Source organism: Convolutriloba macropyga, chromosome 9, assembly GCF_964194025.1.
Source record: "Convolutriloba macropyga chromosome 9, txConMacr16.3, whole genome shotgun sequence".
NCBI lineage: Eukaryota > Metazoa > Xenacoelomorpha > Acoela > Convolutidae > Convolutriloba > Convolutriloba macropyga.
The window spans coordinates 57,308,908-57,336,771 of NC_134476.1; the positions used below are offsets into that span (position 1 = coordinate 57,308,908).

General features: G+C 36.8%; 1 protein-coding gene across 1 annotated transcript; it reads left to right on the forward strand.

Annotated features, from left to right (window-relative positions):
• The first annotated feature begins 212 nt into the window (after nt 1-212).
• Nucleotides 213-25,215, forward strand: LOC142345888 (uncharacterized). Its single transcript, XM_075398323.1, has 5 exons — nt 213-1,755; nt 6,805-6,979; nt 7,203-7,771; nt 10,189-10,334; nt 24,508-25,215. The coding sequence occupies exons 1-5, from the start codon at nt 383-385 to the stop codon at nt 24,720-24,722; spliced, it is 2,478 nt and encodes an 825-aa protein (XP_075254438.1). The 5' UTR covers nt 213-382; the 3' UTR covers nt 24,723-25,215.
• Nucleotides 25,216-27,864: the final 2,649 nt, after the last annotated feature.

Genomic DNA, 27,864 nt, shown 5'->3' on the forward strand with positions numbered 1-27,864 from the left:
AAAGCGTATGAAGCCTTATCTTAAAACATGGGAGAGCGGACAATGCTGATTTCAGCAAGTGTATTTGCTTGCTGAAAATGTAGGATTGGCGACGTAATGGTGAGTGTTCCTATAGGTGTCATTCTATATGAGCAACTGCATGTGCTGTATATTGTACCAGAAGTTTGTTAATCGGACTTTGAGCCTTCTTATCTTAGGTCATTGTCAAAATAGAACTGCTTTGACTTCCGTCTCCCTTTTCAGATTGTGTGTGCTTCCAAGAGTCTTGATTTGCCCAACCTAAATAGGCGGTGTTTGGGCTGAGCGAGAGCAAAGACCGACGAAAACATTAACAACTTAATAAAATTTGATAGACAGTTGTTTCATCAAGTCTTAAGTGGGCATGGTAATGACCTCTTTAAATGATGAAAACGCAACCACTATTGCTTCTACTGAAAGGATCGACAATTTTAACGACTGTGAAGTCCTGACCGAAATTAAAAACACTCCTGTTGCAGCAAACATTACGCTTAAAGAGAATAAAAATGATCATCAGTCGTTAGAAAATCAAACGCCTCTCGACGAAAATTTAGACAAAAACTATTTAAATGGAAATACAGATGGAAGTAATCATTGTTTGAGCAGTTTTCTTAATAACAGATTAGACAAAGAGGATAGCATTAAGAACAAAGTTGAAGAAAATATTGTAAACGAAAACGACGTGCATAAGGATATTGTAAGTGAAGGCATCAAACCCGCCACTGATAGTCGTGAAGCATCTTCAAGCGTATCTGGCAGTTTAGAAAAGCAATCATCAGATAGATCTGGAAGCAGCTCAATTATAGGTGAAAAGTCAGATGATCGAAGCAGTTTAGATAGCGACTCTGATTTTAGTGAAAAAGCGTCAGGAGGCGAAGTGAGAAGATCGGGCCGTGCACCGCAGAAACGGACTGTAAAAGAATTTAGCATTATAACTTCTTCCAAAAAGCCGACAACTAAGTCCAAAAGCAAAGATGCCAGATCGAATACAGAAGATACAGTACTTTTAGACGCGGTAGAAGAGGTGGAAAAAAGGGAGAGATCTGAAATTACAAATATTTTATCAGAAATCAGTGAGCAGAAATCGCAAGATAGTTGCTTTAGCTTAATAAAGAAAGAGAAAGAAGAGAAGGCACTGAGAGAAAAGGAATATTTAGAATCATCATTTACTTTGAAAGCACCCCGACTTGAAATCAAACCCAATGCTGAAATTACTAATTTGGAAAAGAAATTGGAGGAGGGTGATAATGACGAAAAAGAAAACAGTAGTAGTAATGATGCTAGTAGTAATAGTGGTGTTATTAGAAATAATGAAACTCAGGACCATAAAGCTAGTGTTAGTTCTCTCGAGCAGGACACAACAAGCGGACAATTTTCAGAAGGTCAAGAAAGTTCAACTGATGAGACGAATGCAGTTGATGAAGCGATTGTTAAAGCCATACAAGAGTGGTACGATGTAGTGTCTAAGAAATCGCACGACGAAATGGACGAAGAAGTTGATCGGATCTTGGAGAATGATCGACTTTCTCAGCTGAGACCGAATATGAAAAAGGCGAATATAAGTATGAAAGCTGAGGAGAGGTTCCAAGAGCACGTGTTTGAGAAGGCCAAGTTGAGGAAGAGACGCTTGTCCGAAGATGCGAATGCAGATGACAATGATTTGTATATTCCTAGTCAGCCCAAATTGTACAAGAAGGCATTCGTAGTTGAGGATATAAGAGAGATGGAAATTGACAGGTAGGAAGTGTTAAGCATTGGAATCTCTGATAGAAAACTATAGTCAGTAGATTGGATTTGGATTTCGAGTATAAAGCAAACATGAACATTTGTACGCACAAAATAATAAGTGAAACCTAGACAGCAAGGTTTTTTTCGATGCTCTTTCACCGTTTTTTGTCTTATTGACTGTTCATATTCGGTCAACAATAGTATAGAAAAACTAGAAATTATTAAGCCTAAATGCTTCTTATTCGGGACATATCGTGTTTTTTTTTCACTTAAAATTAGGTTAAACAGACTTTCCCCGACCTATCTACGTATATAGGAATGCCAATGCACGAAGTGTCGCTAAGCATTTGAAGGGGATTCTGCTGTTTCCATGTTTCGGTAGATCCGCACTACAAGCCAAAAGTCCTACGGGAGCTGTCCATAACATGTTTTTCGGCAGATGGCTTTTAGGAGCAGTCGGTCACCAATCGTAAATGGAGCGAGGAAAACAATGCGACACCACAATTAGGTCCAATTACTTGGTAATAGCGAAGCTGGTAAACCTGTTCACAACTGAGATGCCATATGTGGCCCATTTTTTGGCAAGCACGTGCGATGAATCCTCCTTGCATGAAGCAATAAATTTGTTCCCATTAGATTGGAAAGCATCTATACGATTAGCTAGATTTGGCACATTTGTCACTTAGTAAGCTTGAACCCACCGAGATAAGAGTTGTGCCAATTCCTTTGATATTTCATAGCGTCATCAAGTGATTCTACGGAGTCAAGATAATCTCCATGTATAAGTTACCTGGGACGGCTTTGGCGGCTTTAGGTTAATGATTTCCATTGTCGTTCGCAGTGCCTTTGGTGCATAAGTAGCGCAGGCAAGTGAGTCTGGTTCCAAAGATATGACAACAATATTCATACGCTACGACGCTAACTGTGGGGTCCTCCCAGGTGTTTAGGTGGGTGCAACTCTATCGGACTGGTTATCAGCCTCATAAGTGTTGGTAACCTCAAACTGGTACCCTTTGGTAAGATCATCCTGAATGGTTATGTTATACTTCCCGCTCTTGTCTTCATCCCCTGCCAATCGTTTTTGGGAGTTGGACGTTGTCTGCGGCGCACAACATTCCGACATTGTACCCTTGGGCATCGTTCATGGTGGTACTCCGCCTTATGGCAAACCCTTGCAGCCGCTGCACATCGTGGGCCAATTTGCAAGCTGGCTCGAAACGATTCCAAATCGTTCCACGATCCTATTTCACTTGTCATTTCCTTATCTTGTTCAATGTTGCTTTTAAAGCACGTCGTGGGTAAACAACGCGATGGTAACGGTTGCTCAAGACCTAAACTATAGGTAAGCGTACGGCAAAGGTTGAAGGGTTCCGGGAATCAGTCAGAGGATCAATGGCGGCTACAGTATTTTTATCCGAGCTGACCTCAACGCCCTATATATGGAAAGGCTTAATGGTAAACGGTTTGATGTTGATGGTCTCCTGGGTTCAAAACCAGTTCAACAACCTTAATGTCAATGACACCCTTGGTATTTTACCCTTCAGTAAGTCTAGGTAGTTCGCCGTGCAAATTGAGTCTATGTGCAACTACCGGCCACCCAAGAGTTTTTGGTGGTATCACAAAAGCATAGAGTTAGTATTTTAACCGTCAAGTTCGCCAACTGCATTTTTATCACTATTAGGTGTCTCTAAACATCAGTGACAGATAGCGTAGTGGTCTTACTAGAGGATTGTTGATTATTAGTTGCATTGCTTTGACATGCGTTGCCAGAAGGCTGAACAGTAATAGAACTTGATGACATTTTGGATGAGAAGACTTTGCTCCGTACAATAGCGGGTTTAGTTAACTGCTGCACCCTTCTGCCAGGAATTTTCTTGATTGAGGGCACTCATGGAAGGTGTGGTTCTGTAATCAAGAAAAACAAGTTATTCATGACCTATTTAGCCCATTGGTTGGTAGTTGTTTTCATTTAAAACACGACACCCATAAGCGATGGTTAGCTTGCAAACAGTGCAGTGAGAGAAAGTTGTTACGGCAAACGAAGGCACTTACTTTAGCAAATACTTCTTAAAATTTTTTAGTCTTTTGGCGAAGTGCTGTTATTCTCAGATTTGGCTGTTGTTGCGCTCTTTTTAATATATTTTGTGCCAGAGCCTTCTCCTTCAACCATTCTTTGAAGTCTAGTGGCGTCAGCCTAAATGCTTCATTAACCGTAAAGAAAGATCAAGACTTTTGTCAAGACTTGACAATGCCAGCTAGGATCGAGATTGCTGCAGACTTTTAAATGACGTTGTCGCTACTAATTGTTTCAAGATGCGGAAAAAGGGCTTATTTTTTCAAGTGAGATTTTACAACTGCCTGTAATTGATCGAGTTTACCTTCAGATTTTTCTTGGTTCCCTTTAACTTGCTAACATAGGAGGCGAACTCGGCGATAGCAATCTCTGCTTTACTGGTGATGAGCGTTTTAAAGTACGTCATTTTAAGGTCATTATTGAGCGACTGCGAGTAAATCGCGCCTTCTAATTGATCTTACCCCGCGTGCTACTGTAACTATCGCCATTATACTGTGCAATTTGCCATTCCTGCGTAGGATTAAATTTTTGCTTGCTATTGCGTCTGCAAGTTCCCTGATCAATAATGCATTATCTGAAATCTGGGGGGGGCAAGTGCAAACAGTTGTGGGTCACCTCGGCGGAGTACCCATAGATTGGCTGAAATTTCGGAGCTAGAAAACCAGGCGCCACATGGTTGGCTGCGAACGGATTCTCCTGTTGTCCCCATGATGGCGACTGCATATCAATCAAGGAGCTGAGGTATGATGGGCTTTCGGTGGGATATGAATAATCGATGATGTAATTTTTTTGTTCGTTTGGCGGCACATTATTCTCAACATCAGCACTCGGGCACATTTTGAGCAGGAGGATTAGCGGAGCGTGTGACTGGATTGATTTAAATGAGGACGGAAACTGTTTGATTGAATGTGAATGAGAGGAAATGGGGGCGTTTCTCAGGTTTCAAAAACGTTGGAGGGAAGGTTGATTAAATAGCGAGATGCGTGAAAGAATTGCTTTGGTGCAAAGAGCATGTTCGGGTTGGAATAGCGTATAAAATACGGGTCACCAGGGCGGTGTGGTGATTTTGTGGCTTTAGGGGTGGTTGGGTGGACTGGAACATTTGTTGAGCGGCTGGGATATTTTTTTCTCAATACAAGTGATAGAGTGGCGTTCGGTACTCGATAAACCAACTTTAATTTTGTTGGTCGAATTTATTTCATGCAAAACTGTTTTTAGGGTGAATTGATGTTTTATGTCCCCTGACCTGTGCGTTGTAGTGGTTAGCGCATATAGGTTTAAGATCTGGCGCGTATATTGACAAACTACAACGTTAGTTCTGGGATCCTTCAACAACAAAAAAGAAAGTGATGGTTGATCCGATGGTAATACGCCAACCCGTAGAAACTTTGCAGATATCAGGTCCAGTGAGCAATGAGTTATTTTGTGAGCCTCTTATACTGCGACACCTACTGTTGCGGCTTAGCAATTTCTTAAAAGTTCTACTGTTAGGCAGTACTCTGCATGCAGACTTTTCAATCTGCTTTTTTTCGAACTTTGCGTTTACAAGGGGGTTCTTTGGTTTACATGGGGGGTTCTTCGGAAACTAAGTTATGCCTGAAAATTTCGAGATAATAAGCTCAATTAAGCGTTTTATCTGAAAGAAACATCAAACGTACAATTGGGAGTTTTTGTGAAATTTTTCGACAATTTCCTTTGAGCAGCGTGCCAATGAAGCTAGGTGGCATTAGGAAGCTTTTCTTGTTCTTTTGCGATAATTTTTCTTCAGGTTTCATTTTTTGACAGGGTGTTAAAATGCCCTCCAGCTATGGTTTATCGTTCTCTGTTTTGCGCTTTAGTCGCCTAGCACTTTTGATTTCCAAAGAAAGTTCTGTTCCAACATTAACCTTGGAGGACAAGTTTTATGATCAGCTGAAAAGTTATAATGAATTGTGAAAGAAGACCGGGTTGTGTAATTACCTTTTTACTCCTAATGCATTGAGGACAAAAAATTAGTCAATGGTGAGACAATTGTATTTTATATACCGCTTGTTCTCCCTATATTGTTGGACGAAATAATTGAAAATCTTGAATTTTTGATGTTTACCCTTTTGATGATTTTTTAATGTTCAGACAACTGAATGAAAGATTCTATTAACCAGACTTGGAAACATTTTTCATGGAAAATATTTTTCCGAGAAAGCAAACTTCATCATTTCCTGATTCCATCCATTTAATCTCTCCAAGGCAAAGAATTAATTTTGGATTCAATTGCACGCAGCATACAAAACCATCACAATAAATAGGCGACTTGAAACGCATTAGTTATTTAACAATAATTATGATTTTATTGTTAAATTTTCCAAGTCGTTTTTAAATTGCGCCTTATAACTTTTTATAAAATAAAACAAAAGACAGATCGATTGAAAATATAGTTTTTCCATTGATGGACGACTCCTACAAAGAAACCAGGAACCAATGTCGGAACCAGGAACCTTGTCTGATTTTCAAACTTCGTTTTGAAACATTTCGTTGAAATCTTGAACAGAAGTTCAACAATGCTTGAAAACTGCGCAACAAGTGAAAAAGGAAGAAAATTAGTTGGACAGCTGTGCATTTTGAATTTTTACATTATTTTACATTGTGTATAAAATATGCCTGTGCATAAAGTTTTACAGAGTGCATAAAGTAGTGCCTGTTTCAACGCTGAAATATCGTTGTTGGTTTGTAGAAATTGACATCTTTATTCTTCGGATTAGGGTTTGCCAAGACGCAATGCGGCGCGGACCTTTTCACAAGATTGTTCTAGGTTCGCTGATCCTTTTCATAAGAGCGAAATTTCATAACCTAGTTCACGTACTGATAGTTGCGAAAATTATAGCAGGTTTAGTCGGTTTAAATGTAATTCAAGGATCTTGTTTCAAGCCCTTCAAGAGGTGTTGGTATTTTAATTTTTTTCTTGTAGTTCTTCATTTGCTTTGACTTTAATTATTCATTTTGTGCAGGTGGGGAGAGGATTACTACTTGGTGAAATGGGAGGACTGGCCAGAGGAGAGGAATACGTGGGAGCCAGCACTGCATCTGGACAACTGTGACATGGTCATTGCCAAGTTCAGAAGGAAGTTAAAACAGATGCCAGAGTACCACACTGCCAGACACTTACAGCTCAAAACACTCCAGGTCTGTTAATTCGAACAAGTATTTCATTGTATTCTCTCCTTTTTGCGCTGATTATAGCGTCCATAGCTTTGTGCCATATTTGCTCCTATTATTGGCGTCCTATGTTGCGCAAACTCCAAAATACTAATATCCAGATATCTGTACTGACAAATACAAATTTGCTATATCATCAGTAGGTTGTCAACAATTCATGCCCCTGACCATCTGTTGTGATTTTTTTCAGGCCTTCTCGGATAAATTGTCGGATCCTCGCTGTCCTACTGTTCCTAAGATTGAGGTGATAAATGACGTGGACCTGACAACCCCCAATGACAACTTTGAGTACAGAGGACTCCTCAACTGGCCCAAAAACAGAGTCCCAATCTCAATATGCTGCGATTGCGAAGAGTGCGGAGATACATGCCCGTGTGCTACTATGGACGGTCACAAGTTCGCTTACAAGCCAGATGGATCTCTGAAAGTTTTGACAGGAAACCCCATCTATGAATGCAGTACTGGATGCAATTGTTCACTTGAGAAGTGTAGAAACAAAGTGGTGCAGCGAGGACGCACGGTTAGACTACAGCTGTTCAAAACCCCAAATGGACGAGGCTGGGGTCTGAGAACCCTTGACCCGATTAAGAAGAACACGTTTGTAGTTGAGTACGTGGGGGAGGTGTTGCCTTTCAGTGAGGCAGAATTGAGGGGAATGGTGTATGATGCGAGAGGAAGGACTTACTTGTTTGATATGGATTTCTTCCAAAAGCCTGGAGAGTACACGATTGATGCGATGAAATCGGGAAATGAAGCAAGGTAGGATAATAAAGATCTGTTGGTTCATCGGTTGAAAATTTTCTGTTTTACAATGTGCAACGCAAACTGCAACCTATAAACAGATTCTAAAGTTTTCAGACAAATTTCTAACAAAAGCTGTCAAATTTCCGACATTTTTGCGTCCAAATTTTTGTGAAAAAAACTCTGTTTTCTTAATTGTTGCTTTGCAATTGCCCATAAATTTTTAATTGGAGGCAGATTGGGACTATTTGCTGTCCACTCAAATTTTTTTCGCTCCTTTTGCTGGAAGAAAATGATGACAATGTTTGATTTATGCACAGGTTTATCTTGTTGAAAAATAAGGTTTTGAGAATGTTATTTTCTTCGTATTTAAAAATTTGCCGGTAAACTAGAACCTTCAGCTTGTTTGATCTTAAAACTAACAGTGGCCGCCCATCAGATTGTATTATACCCCAAAACGTGATAACGTTTCCGTGCCCGAATTTTTCTCCCTTTTGTAAAGAAATTTCGGTCCATATCTTGAAAGAACTAGAGCAAGACGGCTTCGGTGGAGACGCCTTGAGTCTATTAGTTTTTTGATATAGTTTGTATGTGTACTGTGTTCTAGATCTTGATTTTGAGCGAGTTGCTTTTGTTTTCTCTGCATTGGTTATTTTCAATCGAAACAGCATGGCAAACAGTACAAGAACAGCAGTTTAACTTGGGTATGGGATGTTAAACAAAACGTGAATAGGTGATTGAATTTTTTGCAGACGTTTGGCGAAAATCTTGAACTGAAGTTTTGGAATTTAGGCGGATAACAATTAAAACTTAATAGTTCACCTTAAGTTTTTTAAACTTGTTAGGTGTCCCTAACAGCCGTCTTTACATGCAAACGAGTTGTGAAACGTTCATGCAAAATGTATCATTGTATTTAATGTTTTGCATCTTTTACTGTACTCAGTGTCATCAGGGTCAATGATTTTGATTAGGAAATAACATTAAAAGAATTGTGGCCACAACACTTATCAATAGCTTCAATGTAAATATTTTTACAACTACTGGTTGCAAAAACGCAAGAAAACTCCTACGAAATTAATTCTTATAGTCACTGAATTACTTTATATTACCCTGCGGATATTGCAGTACCTCCTTTACGTGTTTCAATTGGTATCCGCCTAATTTCAACAAAACCTTAGTTCAGAACTTTCTCTTTATGGCTATAAATTTTTTTTCGCCTAATCGAGTTTTTGCTTAATATCCTAGAAAGCGAGAATGAAAATTCATTAAAAACTTTTTACATCCTTCACGCCGCCGTAGCGCAAATCAAACGTTTTGAGCAAAAGTAAGGCCTAAAGAAACAAATTCTACTATACGTTGCAGTTTGTTAACATAGTATATATAACTTAAAAATGAAGATTTCTGAAGGGCTACTACTGTAAAAGCAAATCGGACAGTCAAGAAGTTTTTAAAAAATTAACTTGCTTGTAATGACGTTGAAGCCGTAGTTTCAATTGTTTTGAGCTTTCACTGCATATTTGTTTAATTGCTTACAAACGAAGTGTGCAGCAATTATATTAGTCCTGTGATTTTTAATGCGAGTCCTGTGGTTTTTTAATGCTTTTCACTTTTCGTCCTCGAAAGCAGTATAGGCGGGAAAAGCCTGCAGGTAACATAGATTCTTTATTCCAACTTCAGAGGTTCCTATTTCGCCTTCATAAATTCCGCAACCCCCTCCTTCTAACTTTTCCCTTACACCCTGACTCAGCCCAATCCCCTCACTCAGCCCAAGTCCCTCCCCCGCAGCAACGGAAAACCCTAGCTAATGCATCCCTTTTTCCCTCATTTCCACCTCTTTTAGATTTAACTAGCGTCAACTAAGCCTCGCCAAAGTTACCGCCGGATACCGAAGGCAACTGCTTGTCAGTAGTTCGAGAGCAATTCGCCGATGTTAGTCGGTTATGTTTTGTTTCGTTAAGTCAAATATCGCTTCTATGCGTCAGTAAAACCAAGTTAGTGACATTATTTATATTATGGTTTAATATGACGGTAGCAGTAACACCGCTAATTTTGTGTTTCGAATACGAATTCAATGCACAAATGTTGAAAATAATGATTTTAAACTACTGTGTTTAATTAACTAATTATAACTAATTGATGAAGTGAGTTTTTGACTTGTCGGTATTTTTTGCCGTTTTTTTTACAATTCATGCTGTTGTTTCATGATGTCGTATACGTTCTCTGTTGATGAATCGCCTGAGTTTTGTGCAAAGTTTTTGATTTTTATGATTTTGAGGACGCGTATTTTCGGAGAAGATGAAGGAATTTGTGTTTTGACCGCCTTGAGAGTGCATTTGTTCCAAATTTTACTGGGCAAAGTTGACAGGTCTTTGTAAAACTTTATACATTAATGACGTGGTGGTGGCATCGTAGCGTAGTGTGTGTGTGTTGTGTAGGTACTTCAACCACGCCTGCAACCCTAACCTGTTCTCAATGTGTGTGTGGTACAACTCCATAGATCCCTTCTACCATCACGTGGCATTCTTTGCCAAGGGAGACATCGCTGCTGGGAAAGAACTCACAATCAACTACAAGAATGCAGGTTAGCAAATAACACATGCCAATAACACGCCAATTAAACCCTAAATTTCAAGTTTATTTGAACGCTTAATGCCGATAGACAACAGATACGGTTAAATTTTTAAGCCTACTGCTGAGAGGAAGCACGAATAGTCGATTATCCAAGGAATAAGCTTAATGCGCTACCTGCTGAACTTTTTAACTGCTCTCAAACGAAGTTTGTAGCAATTATGTTAATCCTGTGGTCTTTTTGCGTTTTTTCTCTTGACCAATTTTTTGTCTGACCCTTTTCCCTCCTCATAAACGGGATTAACAGGCAACGCCCAGAGGGCATCAAGTGGTTCGCCACTTCACCCCTCGGCAGTTGTTTGAGAGCAATTCGCCCGACGTAAGTCGGTTATTTTTGGAATTGCTCTCAAACAAAATTCGTAGCCTGTGATCTTTTCTAATAGCCACAAAGTGATAGCTGAGGCTATTATTGTCGTTCTCTTGGTTTCTACGACTCGAAGAGGAGTTTGGTTATCTTTTGATCTTTTTTAGCGGGAGTACTGTTTGTTCAAACGGCTTTCTGATCTAAAAGCGAAAGAGTAAATTTACCGTATGAGCAACATTTTACTGAGCAAGAGAAGTTCTTCGATTATGCGCTGCGTTCAGTGAATGACTTTTTGACATTAATAAGTGTTTTGAGAGAATGTCGCATATAGATAACCTTTTTGGCTTTTTTTTGTCCAATCGGATCAGTATTTTTCTTTGTAATTTGATTTGGTATAAATAGCTTTTGACCAATGATGAGTTGATATGTAGCTCTCTGAAAGTCATGCCACAAAATTGACGAAAAGTTTTTGTGTTCGAGACCTTTAAAGTTTTTAATTTAGACAAGAGTTTGAGCATGTTGTTTTCAGTCATCCTTACTAAGGAAAAATTTCTGTACTTCATTTTCCTATTGGATTTTTAACTTTCAAAATTTACGAAATTGTCTTTTTGTTTCTTGTTTTTTATCACAGTGTTTTCTTATTATCTATACTCAGCAGGCATCATTCAAGCATTCTCCTCAGACCTATAGTTGCATCGTCACTAATTTCTTCTCTGTAAAAAAATTTTAATTTCATGTTTTAAGTTTTTTAAAATTGTTTGCGATTGTTTGCAATTGATTTCATATATAATGTATATAATAATATATAAACAATTGTTTGCTTTTGAGTGTTACTCTGTTGCTTTTGTTTTGTTCACTATCTCCAACATATGTTTTCTTGAGTCCTCTTAAATTCAGTTTTCTTTTTGTTGAGGGCAATTTGTTTTCTGAGAATGATACGTGCCTTAAGCTTTTGCGCTGCGTTTCTTGGCCTGAGTTTTTAAAAATGATAAGCTACTTTATTACAAATTGTAGCCCGGTCAGTTTTTGAGCCTATGAACATTTGTCTATCCCAAGAATTTTGGGCAATTTTCAACGTTATCAAATCTTACAGCGAGTGTCTTCTGTCAAAATTATATCTCTAGATTTTTTAGTCTTTTCTGAACCCTAAATGATGGCCTACTGTTTTTTTTAGCTAGCTTCAATGATTTCAATGCTCGATTCTTTCGTTATGAGGCATAAGTTTTTTTAGCAATTATTTTCAATTCTGGCGAGGTAAAGAGTATCTGTTTTGAGACAAAAGATTTGCTGGTGATGTTCCGACGCTTCGAGTTGTTTCCGGAATTCTTCTTACCATGGTTCATTTTGTCAACAGGATTTTTGTTACGACCATATGGCGTCGCTCTTCCAATCTGATTTTTGTTCGTTCATGCTTTCAATTTTCACTGAACTGCTTACCTGAAATCATTTATCACTCTTGGTAGTCTTCTGTTCATCATTTGTGTGATTAAATTTTTGGTCACAAGCTATTTACTTCACTCTCAAAAATAGTCATCACTCTGCAATTGACTTTTCTCTACTTTACTTTAAAGAGATAAGGTCAAGTCATTGTGTGTCACTGTAATTGAAGGGTGTTTGAGGGCAGCAATAAGTTCAGATTCTTCATCAAATTATAACATCTCAGCATTTTCAAAAAATCTTGGGGTTTTGGACCGCCTTATTGTCACGCTGTCCCAACCCTCCCCCCCACTCCCCAATCAGCTGACATCCCCTCCAAATGCTTGCATCTGAGCTGCAGCTGGGTACTACCGAAGGCAACCGCTCGCCGGTCGTTAGCCGGTTATGTTCTGAATATTTGTTTTTAATTGATCTCAACTGAAGTTCGTTGCAATTACGTTAGTCCTGTTGGTCTTTTTTTTTGATTTTTCGTGCTACTGTCTTTTTGTTTGATTATTTTTTCGTCTGACCTTTTGTCTTTCTTACAAGGGAGTTGGTCGAGCGTCTTTTTGGTCGATAATTTTAAAGTATTGAGTAATTAAAACACGATGTAAAAGTCAATGCTGAACGTGAAAACTAAATGTTTTTGTCAACCTGCTAACGAATTGAAGAGCAAAGAGAGAGAGAGAGAGAGAGAGAGAGAGAGGGAGAGAGCGTGTGAGCGAGTGATTTTTTTTTGTTCATGCAGCGTTCAGAGAGAGCGATAAAGTAGGTTTAAAAATATTTCATCTAATCGAGACATTTTTTGAATACTTGCGGCCTTTTCGAAGCAGTTTTCTAGCTTCTAAAAATTTTTTTGGGTAAAGTGGCTTTTCTAAAGCATATTAACAAGTAACTTTACCATATCATATATTAGAGTTTTTATGTATTCGTGTCCTGTTTTTTATTTCAATGTGTTAGAGGCTTTTTAAGCGTTTTTGTCCGTTCGTGCTTTTATTGTCCTGGGTTTTTTGCCGAAATTAGTTTCGATGTTGGTTTTTGGAGCGTTTCGTTAATACCAGTTTATTGTTTGTTTAAGAAAATAGGCTAAATATGAACAACGTTGTTTATAAATCACTATAATCAAATCTTTGATTAGGGTTGTTTTTGAATTATTGTTAATAAAAGTTTTGATGGCACATTTTTTCTAGAACAAAAATTCGGCAGGTGTTTTGTAGTTTTTATTCGTTGCTTACGTTTTAAGTGTGTTTTGTGTTTGAATGTCCCATGGGTGCTCGACTAATAAGAAGGAACTGTTTCTTAAGTTGTGTTGAAAGCAGTTATTGAAAATTAGCAATTTTTAATAAAAATAATTTGCAAAAATTTTAACAGGTTTTTGAAGATTTTTTTCGCCTTATTTTTTTTTGCTCGGTTTATCTTTTTGGAGATGTACTTTGGTTATGTTTTTCCATCGTTTTTGGTATTTTTTGTCGAAAAAATTCAATTTTTACCAGACAGCCGATTATTAAAAATGGTTTTGGAGTCTCAATTTATAAAGTTTTGAAGAACATATTTTGTTTTTACCCTGATAATCTGTTTCTTGTTGTTTCAAGTGGAACGGGAAAGTGAAATTAATACTTTGGTAGTTAATTTTTGGCTGGTGTGTAAATTTATTTCTCCCTGTTGTATCCAAGATCTGTTCATTTATGACTTTTTCATGCCGAAAAGTCAAATTAGATTAGAGTGTTGATTCTAATCACCCTGGAGGAGAAATTGATATTTGAACGATTTTTTGGTTTTCGAAAGCTAATTTTCTCACATGCGGCAGTTCTGCTGTTTTTTTAGTGTTTTAACTAATTGTTCCAAAAGGTGGCACCTGTTATCTTAAATGCCTATTTGAGTTGATCAATGGCAAAAAATGGACTTTCACTCTTTTTTAATAGCCGCACAGCGATAGCTGGGGCTATTATTGGCCTTCTCTTGGTTTTTTTTTATTTCGTCGTCATGATTTTTGTTACGACCATATGACGTCACAGCCACTTTTTGTTCATTGGTTCATGCAATTTCAACTGAATTGCATGTGTGACGTCATTTTTCGCTCTTAGTGGAGCGAGTTTTTTTGTTCATGCGCGTGATTAAATTTTTGGTCACACTTGACTTACCTCACTCTCAAAAATGACTTCCTCACTTTAAAATTGACTTTTATTTACTTTAATTCAAAGAGATAAGGTCAAATGGGTGTGTGTCACTCTAAATGAAGGTTATTTGAGATCAGCTAATAGAGGCAGCAATAACTTATACAGATTTTTAATCAAAATATAACAGATCAGCCTTCAATGAAAAGACGATTTTTTTGGTCTGTCTTTTTTACTGTTTTTTTTAGACTGTCGATCTACGAATCTATTGCGGCTATTTTCTGGCAATCTGCCAGCTATGTTAATAAAATAGCACGTTTTTATAGATCCGATTTGTCCTGTTTCTTATTCTTGTTACTGGCTGGTCTTGTTGGCTCTCGATTGAGGAGTAGTAGAAGCTATGTAATTTTTTTCGTAAGTTTTTTTCGTGATATGACACAGTGCCAGTAATGCGAGGTTCCATCATTTTTTGACGAGGCAATAATTTTGTGTTTGAGTACGTAGTGTCTTTTATGACTTTGACACTGTTTTTTTTAATATTATAAGCAATTTGTTTCGCTGACTTGTAATTCTTGTCATATAACTCTGTTTGATCATCAGGGATGAACCATCGGGTGCAAATAAAGCGTAAATAATTGAAATAATTATTTCAGTACATTAAAAGAAATGCTTACATTAAAATTTCAGTTTTTACGGTTTTGCCTTTGAATTTTTTTCCAGAGTTTTGCGCCCTTTTTTGTCAATCGTCACCGGTTGCTAGTACGTCATAAAGAAACCGTATAAATTTTATGTGTTCATGGCAGTGTTTTTCGACCTCAGACCATTTCGTTTCAAAAATTTGGGTGATCTTTGAGCCTAAACTGTTAATGTTGGATTTTCTGTGGTCTGTCATCTTAAATGCCTATTTGTTTTTTTGAGTTGATCAATGGCAAATAATGGACTTTCACCCTTTTTAATAAAATAGCACGTTTTTATAGATCCGATTTGTCCTGTTTCTTATTCTTGTTACTGGCTGGTCTTGTTGGCTCTCGATTGAGGAGTAGTAGAAGCTATGTAATTTTGAAGTTTTTTTCGTGATATGACACAGTGCCAGTAATGCGAGGTTCCATCATGAGGCAATAATTTTGTGTCTTTTATGACTTTGACACTGTTTTTTTTTTAATATTATAAGCAATTTGTTTCGCTGACTTGTAATTCTTGTCATATAACTCTGTTTGATCATCAGGGATGAACCATCGGGTGCAAATAAAGCGTAAATAATTGAAATAATTATTTCAGTACATTAAAAGAAATGCTTACATTAAAATTTCAGTTTTTACGGTTTTGCCTTTTTTGAATATTTTTCCACAATTTTGCTCCTTTGTCAATCGTCACCGGTTGCTAGTACGGCATGGTGTCTGATCAGTCTTTGTTAATCTATACTTTTCATTGACTTTGACTTTTGTACCATGTCTTTCTGGAAGATTTATTGATTTTTTTTTGCTTTTGACGTACTTTTTCCATTTTTCGCCTAACGGAACTACTAATGGTTGATTTATAAATTGATTTTGCTCATTTTATTGCCCATTTGCACTGTCTGTTATTTCCCCAAGTTGTTTGTATTATGTACTTTCTAAGGGCGCGTTCTACCAAGGTTTCTGTAAAAAGTTTATTTTATTCTCAATTGACTGTCTTTGATTAATGTTGCTCGATTAAAGGTCCTTAGTTAATTCAATTCTCTGGATTGCAATTCAATACTTGTCCTGCTATTTTTTTGACCATTCAACGAATTTGAATTGTATTGGTGTGCAGTTTTTTCCAGATCTATTCACACTGGTCAATTTGGGGTAGTGATTTTAATCAAGCTGGAGTGGTTTGAGGAGCGAAAATCGAGTAGTTTAAGGAAGTGTTTTCAGAGTGCTTTTAAAAGTGAAGTCAGAGAATGGCGTTGAAACAGATTTCTCTCTTAATTTATGAATTTTCTAAGAACATCGGTTTCTTGTTATTTCAAATGAAATGGTATAATGAAATTAATACTTTGGTAAATAATATTTGGCTACGGTGTAAATTAAACTGTACTTGGATTGATTCCGGTGTCTTCGATTTGTTTTTTCCAAGATCTGTTTTTTATGACCTTTTTCATGTCGATGAAAAATCAAATTAAAGTGTTGATTTTAGTCACGCTGGAGTAGAAACGGGAGAGATGAAAAATTGAATAGGTTTGAGGCGTAATCATTTAAATTATCTGCAAAGTGAATGGAGAAATTGATATTTGAAGGAACTTTTAGTTTGCGAAAGCAAATTTTCTCACATGCTCCAGTTCTGTTTTTCTTTTGATTGTTTTAAATAATTGTTCCAAAAGGTGGCACGTGTTCTCTTAAAAGCACAATTGTTTTTTTGAGTTGATCAAGCGGCAAATAATGGACTTTCATGCCTTTTATTAAATTAGCACGTTTTTATAGATCCCTCAATTGTACTGTTTGTTTTACTGGTTACCATCTGGTCTCGTTGGCTCCCGAATGAGTAGTAAAAGCTATGTTATTTTGAAGTTTTTCGTGTTAGAACACAGTGTGAGTAATGAGAGTTCCATTGTTTTTTGACGAGGCAATAATTAATTGTTTGAGCACGTAGTGTCTTTCTTGATTTTGACACTGTGTTTTTAAAATTTAGTTGGCGATTTTTGCTCTTACTTGTTCTTTTTGTCATATAACTCTAATTGTACATCAGTGATTAACCATCGGTTGCAAATTAAGCGTAAGTAATCGAAATTTGGTTTTCTAGTCAATCGTGGTTAATCTTTAGTTTTCATTGAGTTTGACTCTTTTACCATCTCTTTCTGGTACATTTTTTATATATCTTTTCGGCTTTCGACGTACTTTTTCCATTTTTCACCTAACGGAGCTGCTAATGGTTGATTTGTGAATTCTAAAGTTGTACGTTATGCTAAATTTGAGGAGTATTCTGTTTGCCCACTGTGCACTGTCTGTTATTTCCCCAAGTTGTGTCTAAGGGAGCGTTCTGCCAATATTTTGTTAAAAAGTTGTTTATTCTCTGTTGACTGTCTTACTTTGGTGTTGCTCGAAAAAAGTTCTTTGGTTAGTTCAATTCTCTGGATTGCAATTCAAGACTTGTCCTTCTTTTTTTACAATTCAAAGAATTTAAATTGTATTGATGTGCTGTCTGTTTTAAGATCGATTTTTTGGACTTTCTTGCTTGTCAATGGAGGGCAAAGTGGAGTAGCGACTTTAGTCACGCTTGAGTAGTTACGCTTGAGGAGCGAAATTCGTTTAGTTAAAAGAAGTGTTTTCAAGAGTGCTTTTGAAAGTGAAGCAAGAGAATGGTGTCTAAACAGATTTGCGGCTTTTAAGATCATTTTTTTTTCACGTGGCAATTTTGACTTTTATTTTTGCTATTTATTCGTTTTCTTTCTTATTTTTAAAAGGCAATCCGTATGTTCAAATAGTGCAAAGCTGCACTTGTTTAAACCCCTCAAAAGGCAAAATGTTTTTCACAGACTCTATTTGACTTCATGAAATAAAAATGATTTTTTTTTTGGATTTTCCCTGTTGTTGTCCTGCTTTTTGTTGTTATTTAACCTCATCAGTGTTAGGTTTCAATGGTTTTGTTGAGGCATTGTTAAACTGATTTATTAATTTGAGTTGAAATTAATGGTTTTGACATCATTCATACGAATTGTTTTAAGCAATGTTTTGAATGTTTCCATATTTTGTTGTTCTTTCGCGTCTCATTTCGATCAATTAAAAAGTTGTTTCATATCAAACGTTTTCAGTAATCTGACACCACTTACTTCTGTTTTTCACTTCTCTGACACCACCAATTTCCCATTGACTTATTTTTTAAAAATTAAATTTGTGTTTATCAGTTTATTAATTTCGAAGCCGCAGGTTATAACAATTTTGACACGACTTGATTTAGAAAATTATTCGAGACTTTCTGGATTATAACCGTTTTTGTAATCGTTTTTCTGTCGGTAAGTCTTATTAATTATAGTTTTTATTTGCTCCAGAATTAGGCATAATTGGAGCTATATAATCATTTAGGTTTATAGCTAATATTTCGTTTGGTTTCAACGCCTTTGGTTTTCGACAATGTTGTGAAATTTTGATTGTTGCCTGCATTTGTTACGACTTTGTGGTGTGGTCCCCCAAATTATTGTCATGAAAACTGATATAATAATAGGTAATTGTTTTCTATTGATAGATTATGCAATAGATGCTGGCGAGGTCAAGTTCTAGTTGCGTATTTCATTGATCTTGATGCCACCCATTTTCAATGAAATTCGCAATTGTTTTTTTGACAACTGTGTGATGAGTGCTCCATTTAAATCGTCTGCTGTGGTTTTCTACAAAGTTACTGTTTGCTGTCAAAACGCTCTTTTTGTCAAAGTCTTTTGAGGTTGACGTTGTTGGGAATAATACCTAGAATTCATTGTTTTTCTAAAAGGATTGAAGTATTTTTAAAATTCTTTCGTTCAGTTTACTTTCGTGGTCATTTTGCTATTCGATTTCTTTGTTATCGGAGGCTGTTCGTTTTGAAGAGCTGATATTGTTTTGTCCAATTGCTTCAATTCTTTGCATGGTAATTCAGGACCCGTGTTGCTGTTATTTTGTCGAATGTTTTTCACTCCTTTTTCATGACTTCAGAGGCCTTTAGCTGGTGTTAGAAGTCCTTCAAGTGCTTAGACTGGTGAAGTTGCTGGGAAGGTCAATTTTAGGAGTAGTTCTTGAGCCCAAATTGGTGCAATTTTCCCGTTTTTGTCATTTTCCGAGTTCTTTGCTTGACTAGTCTTAAATTGGCTTTTGTAGAAGTTGATAAAGGTATTTTGTGATACATATTTACATTTTATGACCATTTTGTGAGCTATATGTTTTGGTGCTGCAAACATGCAAAATTTAACTAATTTGCTTAAATTTTTGGAATTTTTTGTCAGTTTTTGAGTGTTTCTGACCCCAGGGGCCAGGAAACCTCTAGAGTCTAATAATTAGTTGCTCGTGAACGAAGTTCATAGCAATTATTTTATTCGTGTTGGTCTTTTTTATTCAAATTTTTTGCTTGACAATTTTGCGTTTCTCTTCTAGAACATTCTTTGACTTCTCAAGTGACGTTTTCATGCTTTCGTTCTTCATTTTTGAGTGATCTCAATTGCTCTCACTCTGAAGTAAAGCTTGTTGTTAATATAAATTGGTTGCAGCACATCAAAAATAAGTGTCTGATGGCAAAGCGGGTTGTGCATTTGCTTAGGGATCGGGAGGTTAATGGCTCGAATCCCGGCGTGTTAAAACAGTTTTCTACCCGCCTGTCGTTGGAGAGCAATTCTTCCGACATTAGTCGGTTTATGTTTGGTCACTGAATATTTGCTAGGTCCTTGGAATGTTTTTCAAGTTTTTAATATCTTGCATTTTTTTCGATAAAATTTGAGCTGTTCATTTTTTATTAATATGTGCCAGATTTGTTGATTTGTATGGGCCAGCAAAACTTTTTTGGCTTGAAATTGGCCTAATGCATAGTTTCCGAAGATACTGAAATGGTTCTGAAGATATTGACGTCGCCAATTTAGCAACTTTTGGATAAAATTTGCGATTTTTTTTGTTTTCTGAGTTTACCGATCTTCAAGCGCCAATTAAACTTTGTAAAATGTTGATGGGCTAGTGGACAAACTCGAGAGGTGAAAAGAATTCGGAAGTGTCCAATTAAGAAAATTTGTTATACTTTTTAATAGCCGCCTCATCTTCTCAGCCGGCTATTATAGTGCTCCTATTTTTTTTTACAATTCAAAGAATTTTACAATTCAAAGAATTTGAATTGTATTGGGGCGCTATTTTTTTTTAAGATCTGTTCACACATTTTCATAATTTTTGAAGTCAAATTGGAGTTGTGATTTTGGTCACGCCGAAACAGGAAAGAGAGCGAAAAAGTGAGTGGTTTTGCGGCGTGAAAATTTTTCACTCTAAATTTAAAGTAGAGTGAGAAAACGGTCTTTGAACAAAAATTCGCTTTCTCGCGAGTGGTTTTTTTGTTCACATGCGGCAAAATTTCACTTTGATTTTTACTGTTTTTTCGATTTTTTGGATAGGATTTTCTTCTAAATGGTTTTCCCAATCCATTCATAGTCCGTTCTAGGTCTAGTTTTCTGTTTAGTCAATGAAAATTCTTTGAATTGTACGTCAGGACTTGTCCTGTTATGTTTTTTTTTACTTCGTCGAACTTTTTTTTCGCTTTACCTTTTTGCCGCTTTTTCGACATTTTGCGTGAAATATTTTTGACTTCTCTAGGCTAGTTTCAGTCTTCTGTCATTCTGCTCAAAGTCCTTTTAAAAACAGCTGCTCAGCAAAGCAATTCAAAATGAAGAGAGTCAGTATAAAAAAATCAAAATCAGAAATAGAAACGGGATAAACCCATAAAGCCCTTCTTTAGATGCCCGGTACTTGAACTTTATTCTCATAAGTTTTAGTTACTATCTATAATGCTTATTTGTTTTGATACTAGACCCTGTAGCCTCTCACAGAGAGGCAGGAGTATGTTCAACTACGAAATGACATCAAAATAAATCGCACTTACAAATGTTTTTTTTTTTACAAAAATCAATTTTTGTTGATATTTTCTTTTCTTTCAATCCCAATAGAGTGAACCCAAAGAATCAACGGCGGCTATTTTCCGGCAATCTGCCGGGTGTTTTTTGATTTTTTGCATCTTTAGTGGCCAATAAACCCCTTTCAAGGCTTGTGTGTGTGTTTCTGAGTATATTAAAGTTGATGATGAAATTGAACCCTCGGGATTAAAGCTTCAAGAGTTATAACAATGATTTATTTTTTTTTCAGTTGGTCTGGTTTTTTTAGTTTTTCCAATTTCGGTAGGCCCTGTTTTTTGGCCAGTGTATTTCAATCGATCTGGTGGTCAGATGCAGATTTTCTAAGTTTTTCATTGAATTCTTTGGGTTACTTTATTGGTCGACTTGTCCTATGTTTTTTAACTTCGTCTTACATTTCGATCATAGTTTTCGTTTTACATAAGTCACTACTTTCAGGTTTGAGTTTTTCCTTACCTCACTCAGTTTCTTTTGAATGGATATTAAATACATACAATCTATGATTGTGATAATATAGTGAATACGGTCAAGGTCAAACGAGAAAGATCAAAAGGACCGTGAGAAAGCCCGGTCATTATGTCATGGTGCATTAGCTTATCAGGTTTAATTTGAGCGATTGCTAGCTGGCAATAGTATTAAAGGTAAAGCCTTCTATTTAGAAGCTGAATTAATTATATTTTCAGAATCTAACTGAAACTACACAAATTTAGAGCTTTTGGACTCTCTGAAATAATTCGGTCAATTTCTATCTGTTCTTTGTATTGCTGCTTCATTCCCGTTGTGCACCAAGGGGGTCATCAACGGCTATATGCATGTTTCATGTTTTTAAAGACATGAACAACAAGCTGCCTGGATTTAGAATGCCTGCTCCAGTCACTGAAATTGAAGAAATTGTTAGACAAAAAGTACCACTCGTTTTGTAAAGCGAAGGGTTCATTTATGGAAAATTGTTTCATCCACAACGAACTTCTGCGACGATTTCAAAATTTGAACACAAATATTGGCAAGATTTCTTGCATGGTTTGGATACGACTACAGGAAAGTCTACAATCCAGCATCCTGCAAACTAAACTTTTGATTGCGAAAAGGGGCGGTTTATATTTTTGCGCTTCAGGGAACAATGTATTTATTTATTGTGCTCTCTAATTTGGTTAATCTCTTTAGGCCTCACATACAGACACCACTTGGATAACCAGGTGAACAAAGCAGCTCAGGCGGCTGCTGTCGAGACAGCCAGTTGGGAGGGAAGCAGCAGTGCCAGTGTGCTGGAAGACAATGGAAGTGGTACCAGCAGTGGGAACAACAGCAACGGGGATGGGGCTAAGGAGAAAGTGCCCTGTAGATGCAACAAGAACTGCATGGAATATCTATTCGTAGACTAACTGATCAGTATTTGGTTGATTGAATGCTACTGTTGCTCTTGTCAACAGAAGGTTGTTTTAATGGGCCATTAAAGAAAATTGAATTGTGGATACTGATTTGGGTATTTATCTGGTGAAGAGGTTTCAGCTAGCAACTCAACTATTTTACCCACTTCGCACCTGTAAGCAGTTGATTAGCTGTTCTTCATTTTCTGTTTGAGTTGAACTAACTTCCTGTCCTCTGATTTAACTGCAACTAAGTTTCCAATTAAGAAGTTTCCAATTAAGAAAATTTGTTATACTTTTTAATAGCCGCCTCATCTTCTCAGCCGGCTATTATAGCGCTCCTATTTTTTTTTACAATCCAAAGAATTTTACAATTCAAAGAATTTGAATTGTATTGGGGCGCTATCTTTTTTTTAAGATCTGTTCACACATTTTCATGATTTTTAAAGTCAAATTGGAGTTGTGACTTTGGTCACGCCGAAACAGGAAGTGGAGCGAAAAAGTGAGTGGTTTTGCGGCGTGAAAATTTTTCACTCTAAATTTAAAGTAGAGTGAGAAAATGGTCTTCGCGAGTGGTTTTGTTCACATGCGGCAATTTCACTTTGATTTTTACTGTTTTTTCGATTTTTTGGATAGGATTTTCTTCTAAATGGTTTTCCCAATCCATTCATAGTCCGTTCTAGGTCTAGTTTTCTGTTTAGTCAATGAAAATTCTTTGAATTGTACGTCAGGACTTGTCCTGTTATGTTTTTTTTTACTTCGTCGAACTTTTTTTTCGCTTTACCTTTTTGCCGCTTTTTCGACATTTTGCGTGAAATATTTTTGACTTCTCTAGGCTAGTTTCAGTCTTCTGTCATTCTACTCAAAGTCCTTTTAATCAGCAGCTACTCAGCAAAGCCAATCAAAATGAAGAGAGTCAGTATAAAAAATCAAAATCAGAAATAGAAACGGGATAAACCCATAAAATAAAGCCCATCTTTAGATGCCCGGTACTTGAACTTTATTCTCATAAGTTTTAGTTACTATCTATAATGCTTATTGGTATTCATACTAGACCCTGTAGCCTCTCACTGAGAGACAGGAGTATGTTCAACTACGAAATGACATCAAAATAAATCGCACTTACAAAATAAATCGCACTTACAAAATAAATCGTTTTTTTTACAAAAATCAATTTTTGTTGATATTTTCTTTTCTTTCAATCCCAATAGAGTGAACCCAAAGAATCAACGGCGGCTATTTTCCGGCAATCTGCCGGGTGTTTTTTGATTTTTTGCATCTTTAGTGGCCAATAAACCCCTTTCAAGGCTTGTGTGTGTGTTTCTGAGTATATTAAAGTTGATGATGAAATTGAACCCTCGGGATTAAAGCTTCAAGAGTTATAACAATGATTTTTTCTCAGTTGGTCTGGTTATTTTAGTTTCTCCAATTTCGGTAGGCCCTGTTTTTTGGCCAGCGTATTTCAATCGATCAGGTGGTCAGATGCAGTTTTTCTAAGTTTTTCATTGGATTCTTTGGGTTGTATTGGTCGACTTGTCCTATGTTTTTTAACTTCGTCTTACATTTCGATCATAGTTTTCGTTTTACATAAGTCACTACTTTCAGGTTTGATTTTTTCTTACCTCACTCAGTTTCTTTTGAATGGATATTAAATACATTTAATCTATGATTGTGATAATATAGTGAATACGGTCAAGGTCAAACGAGAAAGATCAAAAGGACCGGGATAAACTGATAAAGCCCGGTCATTATGTCATGGTGCATTAGCTTATCAGGTTTAATTTGAGCGATTGCTAGCTGGCATTAGTATTAAACGTAAAGCCTTCTATTTAGAAGCTGAATTAATTATATTTTTAGAATCTAACTGAAACTACACAAATTTAGAGCTTTTGGACTCTCTGAAAAAATTCGGTCAGTTTCTATCTGTTCTTTGTATTGTTGCTTCATTCCCGTTGTGCGCCAAGGGGGTCATCAACGGCTATATACATGTTTCATGTGTTTAAAGACATGAACAACAAGCTGCCTGGATTTAGAATGCCTGCTCCAGTCACTGAAATTGAAAATGCAATTGTTAGACAAAAAGTACCACTCGCTTTATAAAGCAAAGAGTTCATTCATGGAAAATTGTTTCATCCACAACGAACTTCTGCGACGATTTCAAAATCTGAAGACAAATATTGGCAAGATTTCTTGCATGGTTTGGATACGACTACAGGAAAGTCTACAATCCAGCATCCTGCAAACTAAACTTTTGATTGCGAAAAGGGGTGGTTTATATCTGCGCTTCAAGGAACAGTGTATTTATTTATTGTGCTCTCTGATTTGGTTAACCTCTTTAGGCCTCACATACAGACACCACTTGGATGACCAGGAGAACAAAGCAGCTCAGGCGGCTGCGGTCGAGACAGCCAGTTCGGAGGGAAGCAGCAGTGCCAGTGTACTGGAAGACAATGGAAGTGGCACCAGCAGTGGGAACAACAACGGGGATGGGGCTAAGGAGAAAGTGCCCTGTAGATGCAACAAGAACTGCATGGAGTATCTATTCGTAGACTAACTCATCAGTATTTTTTTGATAAGATGCAAGTGTTGCTAATGTGAACAAAAGGTGGTTTCAACGGGCCATTCAAGAAAATTGAATTGTGGATACTGATTTGGGTATTTATAGTGAAAAGGTTTCAGCTAACAATACTGAACTATTTTACCCACTTCCCACCTGTAAGCAGTTGATTAGCTGTTCATCCTTATCTGTTTGAGTTGAACTAACTTCCTTTCCTCTGATTTAACTGAAACTAACTAATGACTAGATGTCAGTTGATTAATTATTAATGACGTGTTTCTATCCTTTATGTCGCTGTTAATCTCTATTTGATAGATGATTCTACTGTTGTTGTTTTGAGATTTGAATTTTGGTTTTATTTGTTGACAATCGATCAGCTCTTTGACTTATCATGAACTCAGTGCCTTTCTCGTCCTTGTTCCCTATTTTAATATTAGCCCTTAAATCTTTTGTGAAAGTTAATTGCTTTAATTTACTTTGTGATAGTCAGTTTCGTCGTTTTGATTCGCTTGTTGTTTTGTGGTAGACAAAAAATAGCCAGGCGAGCATTATTTGTTCAATCGACATTTACATTTTTTGCTCTCGTGAAACCGCTTTATAAAAAAAACCTTGCCTTGACCTGACCATTTGAATCATCATCAAATCTGTCGTTGTGTTATTGCTGCAATAAATGAAAAATGAAACAAATGTTAACAAGTTTTTCATGTTCTTCATAAAGGATGAATTCAGAATCAGTGTACTGGTATTTAAGGTATTATGAGGTAGCCAATGCGTTTTCTTTCGTGTCGGCATATTTTGGTTGACGGTTTCAGGCCGATAAACCGAATACGTTCCGTTATCGTGTCTTGATTGGCTAACTAAGGACAGGTTTTGTCTTTTTTTTTGCAATTCCGATTTCGTATGTGCCAAATGCACTTATTTTAAAGACCTGGAGTTTAATTTCAAGTTTTGTTGGCGTATGCCGAGAGCATGTTCTGGGCCCAAAAATGCAGTAAGACTGCAATCAATCGTGCGATTTCTTTCTCTAATAAGCGAATTCGCAAAACTTTAGCAGTACGTTTTAACGAAATTGAATACACGGGGGGGGGGGGGGGGTTTCCGGATAAAAACAAAAAAGAAACTGGAGTTTATAGAAAAGCGTTTGCATAAATTACTAATTTGTGATGTCTCGGGCTTTTTTAGCAACAGTTTGGTTTAATTTTTATAATACTGTGGAGAGCATTCATTTGCTTCTAATTGACTGGTAGATCGGGTCTTGTAAGTTAGGTAAAATTGGCTGGTATTTGAGTCAAGCATTCTTTAGTAATAGATTATTGTATCGAGGGTGACTTAGAGTGGAGTTAGGTGATATTTTTTTAAACAAACAGATTACTGAACCAACGGTTTTTGAGCTGTCAAAATCTTAAATTCTTAGCGGAATTGTATATGCGCATCGAAGTCTTAAGTCAGTGATCGAATCGAGTTCAATTTAAAAATCCACGAGAGTGGAGAGCAAACTTAATTTTAAGCGGAATTTGGTATTTTTGACCAGAATTAGAAGCCTAAAATTGAAGTTCGCAAATTAATGCGAACTTTCAATGCTTCTTGAAAATGGAGGATTTTCGATTGAATGTTATTACTGTAAACTATATTGAACCTGTTACCTTAGAAGGGATTTGTAGTTGTCAGATTGACCTTAAACTTAAGTTAAAGTAGTTTTGTTACGGAGAATTCAAATATGAAATCACATTTGACACCCCAGAACCCACTCCGGAACTACCGCACGCTGTTTATGTGCTCGTGGAGTTTTGGCAGTATTTTAACTTCTGTTGGATTGCTGTAATTTCAGTGCTGTCTAACGCTGCTTTTTTGTAACATCCGGGTGTGACCAGAATTTGGTACTGCGGGACAACTCGAGCGCTGGAAGATTTTTGGCCCCATTTGACTTTGAAATGGTACAATTTTGATAATCCAAAGTGATTGATCAGAAAAAAAGCGCACCTAATCAATTGAGACAAAATTGGGTTTTTCGGTTTTCAGGACTCATGACTCAAATTTCAGAATGCAAACGACTATGCAACTAAATTGAACCCTATAATATGTAAATATTTTACCCGGAGTGAATTTGCCCTGTGGTTCACGAGATAAGACATTTGCATAATTGATGCATGTGGGTACGCGGGAATTGCTCGCCGTTTTTGCTCTTGTATTCATGACAGTGTGAACATGCAAATTTGGTGGTAGGTGCACTGATGGGTTGATATTCCGCGACTATACTTGTGTTCACAATAATGGCTGCCTACTTTATGTGAGCCCTGGATAACCGCAGCAAAAAAAATTAAGGCTTCAAATAATTGTTGTTTTTTTGCTTACATGAAAGGTTATCCGTTTCTTGCAGTGGTAATGGGTTTGAGGTTGGGAGGAACACATTTTCTCGCACACCGTTTTGTGCTCTGTTTGAACGCAGATTCTCGTTGAGTTTTGTGTTCTCCTTGATAATTGTGTCTATCTCTAATTGATGCTTTTGTTGAGCTAGCTTGCTTTTGTTCTGATTCTCTATCTCAATCTCTTCTCGATGAAGTTCTGCTTATTTCTGTTCTCTTTCCTCTGGCTAGATGAATTTGAGAACGTTTTCGATCCACGGCTTGATTTTTTGGCGAAATGTTGACTCATCAATGGTCTGGTCTCATTACTGAGCTCAATTTTTTTACGTGCTTTTGCTACACAATCGTTATGAGATTCGCTTGCTCCTTTGATCCAGACCCCAAGCTCCTGAGTGTCTTTTTTTTATTTACATGTCGTAACGCTAATTGAACCAGTTGATCGTTTTTGTCAATTGCTGTTGACAAAAGTTCCTTTGCTTTGTTCACGAGTGTCAATTTTTGTTTATCGCGTTCTGCTTGTTTTTTTGCTTCATCGATTCTTTTGTACAAGTTGTTTACAGTTAATTCAGCTTTGGATTTAGCCTCAGACAAAATGATGGCCTGAGCTTCCATCTTCACAACGGTCTAAAATGTCAGGATATTTATTTGTCTCAATGAATTAATTTGAAACTTAATTAAATAATCTAAATTTTCTCTAACTGTTACTAACAGAAGAATTATTATAACATTGACTCTTTAAATTTTTTTTGTAATTCAAACAATCTACAGGGAACTGG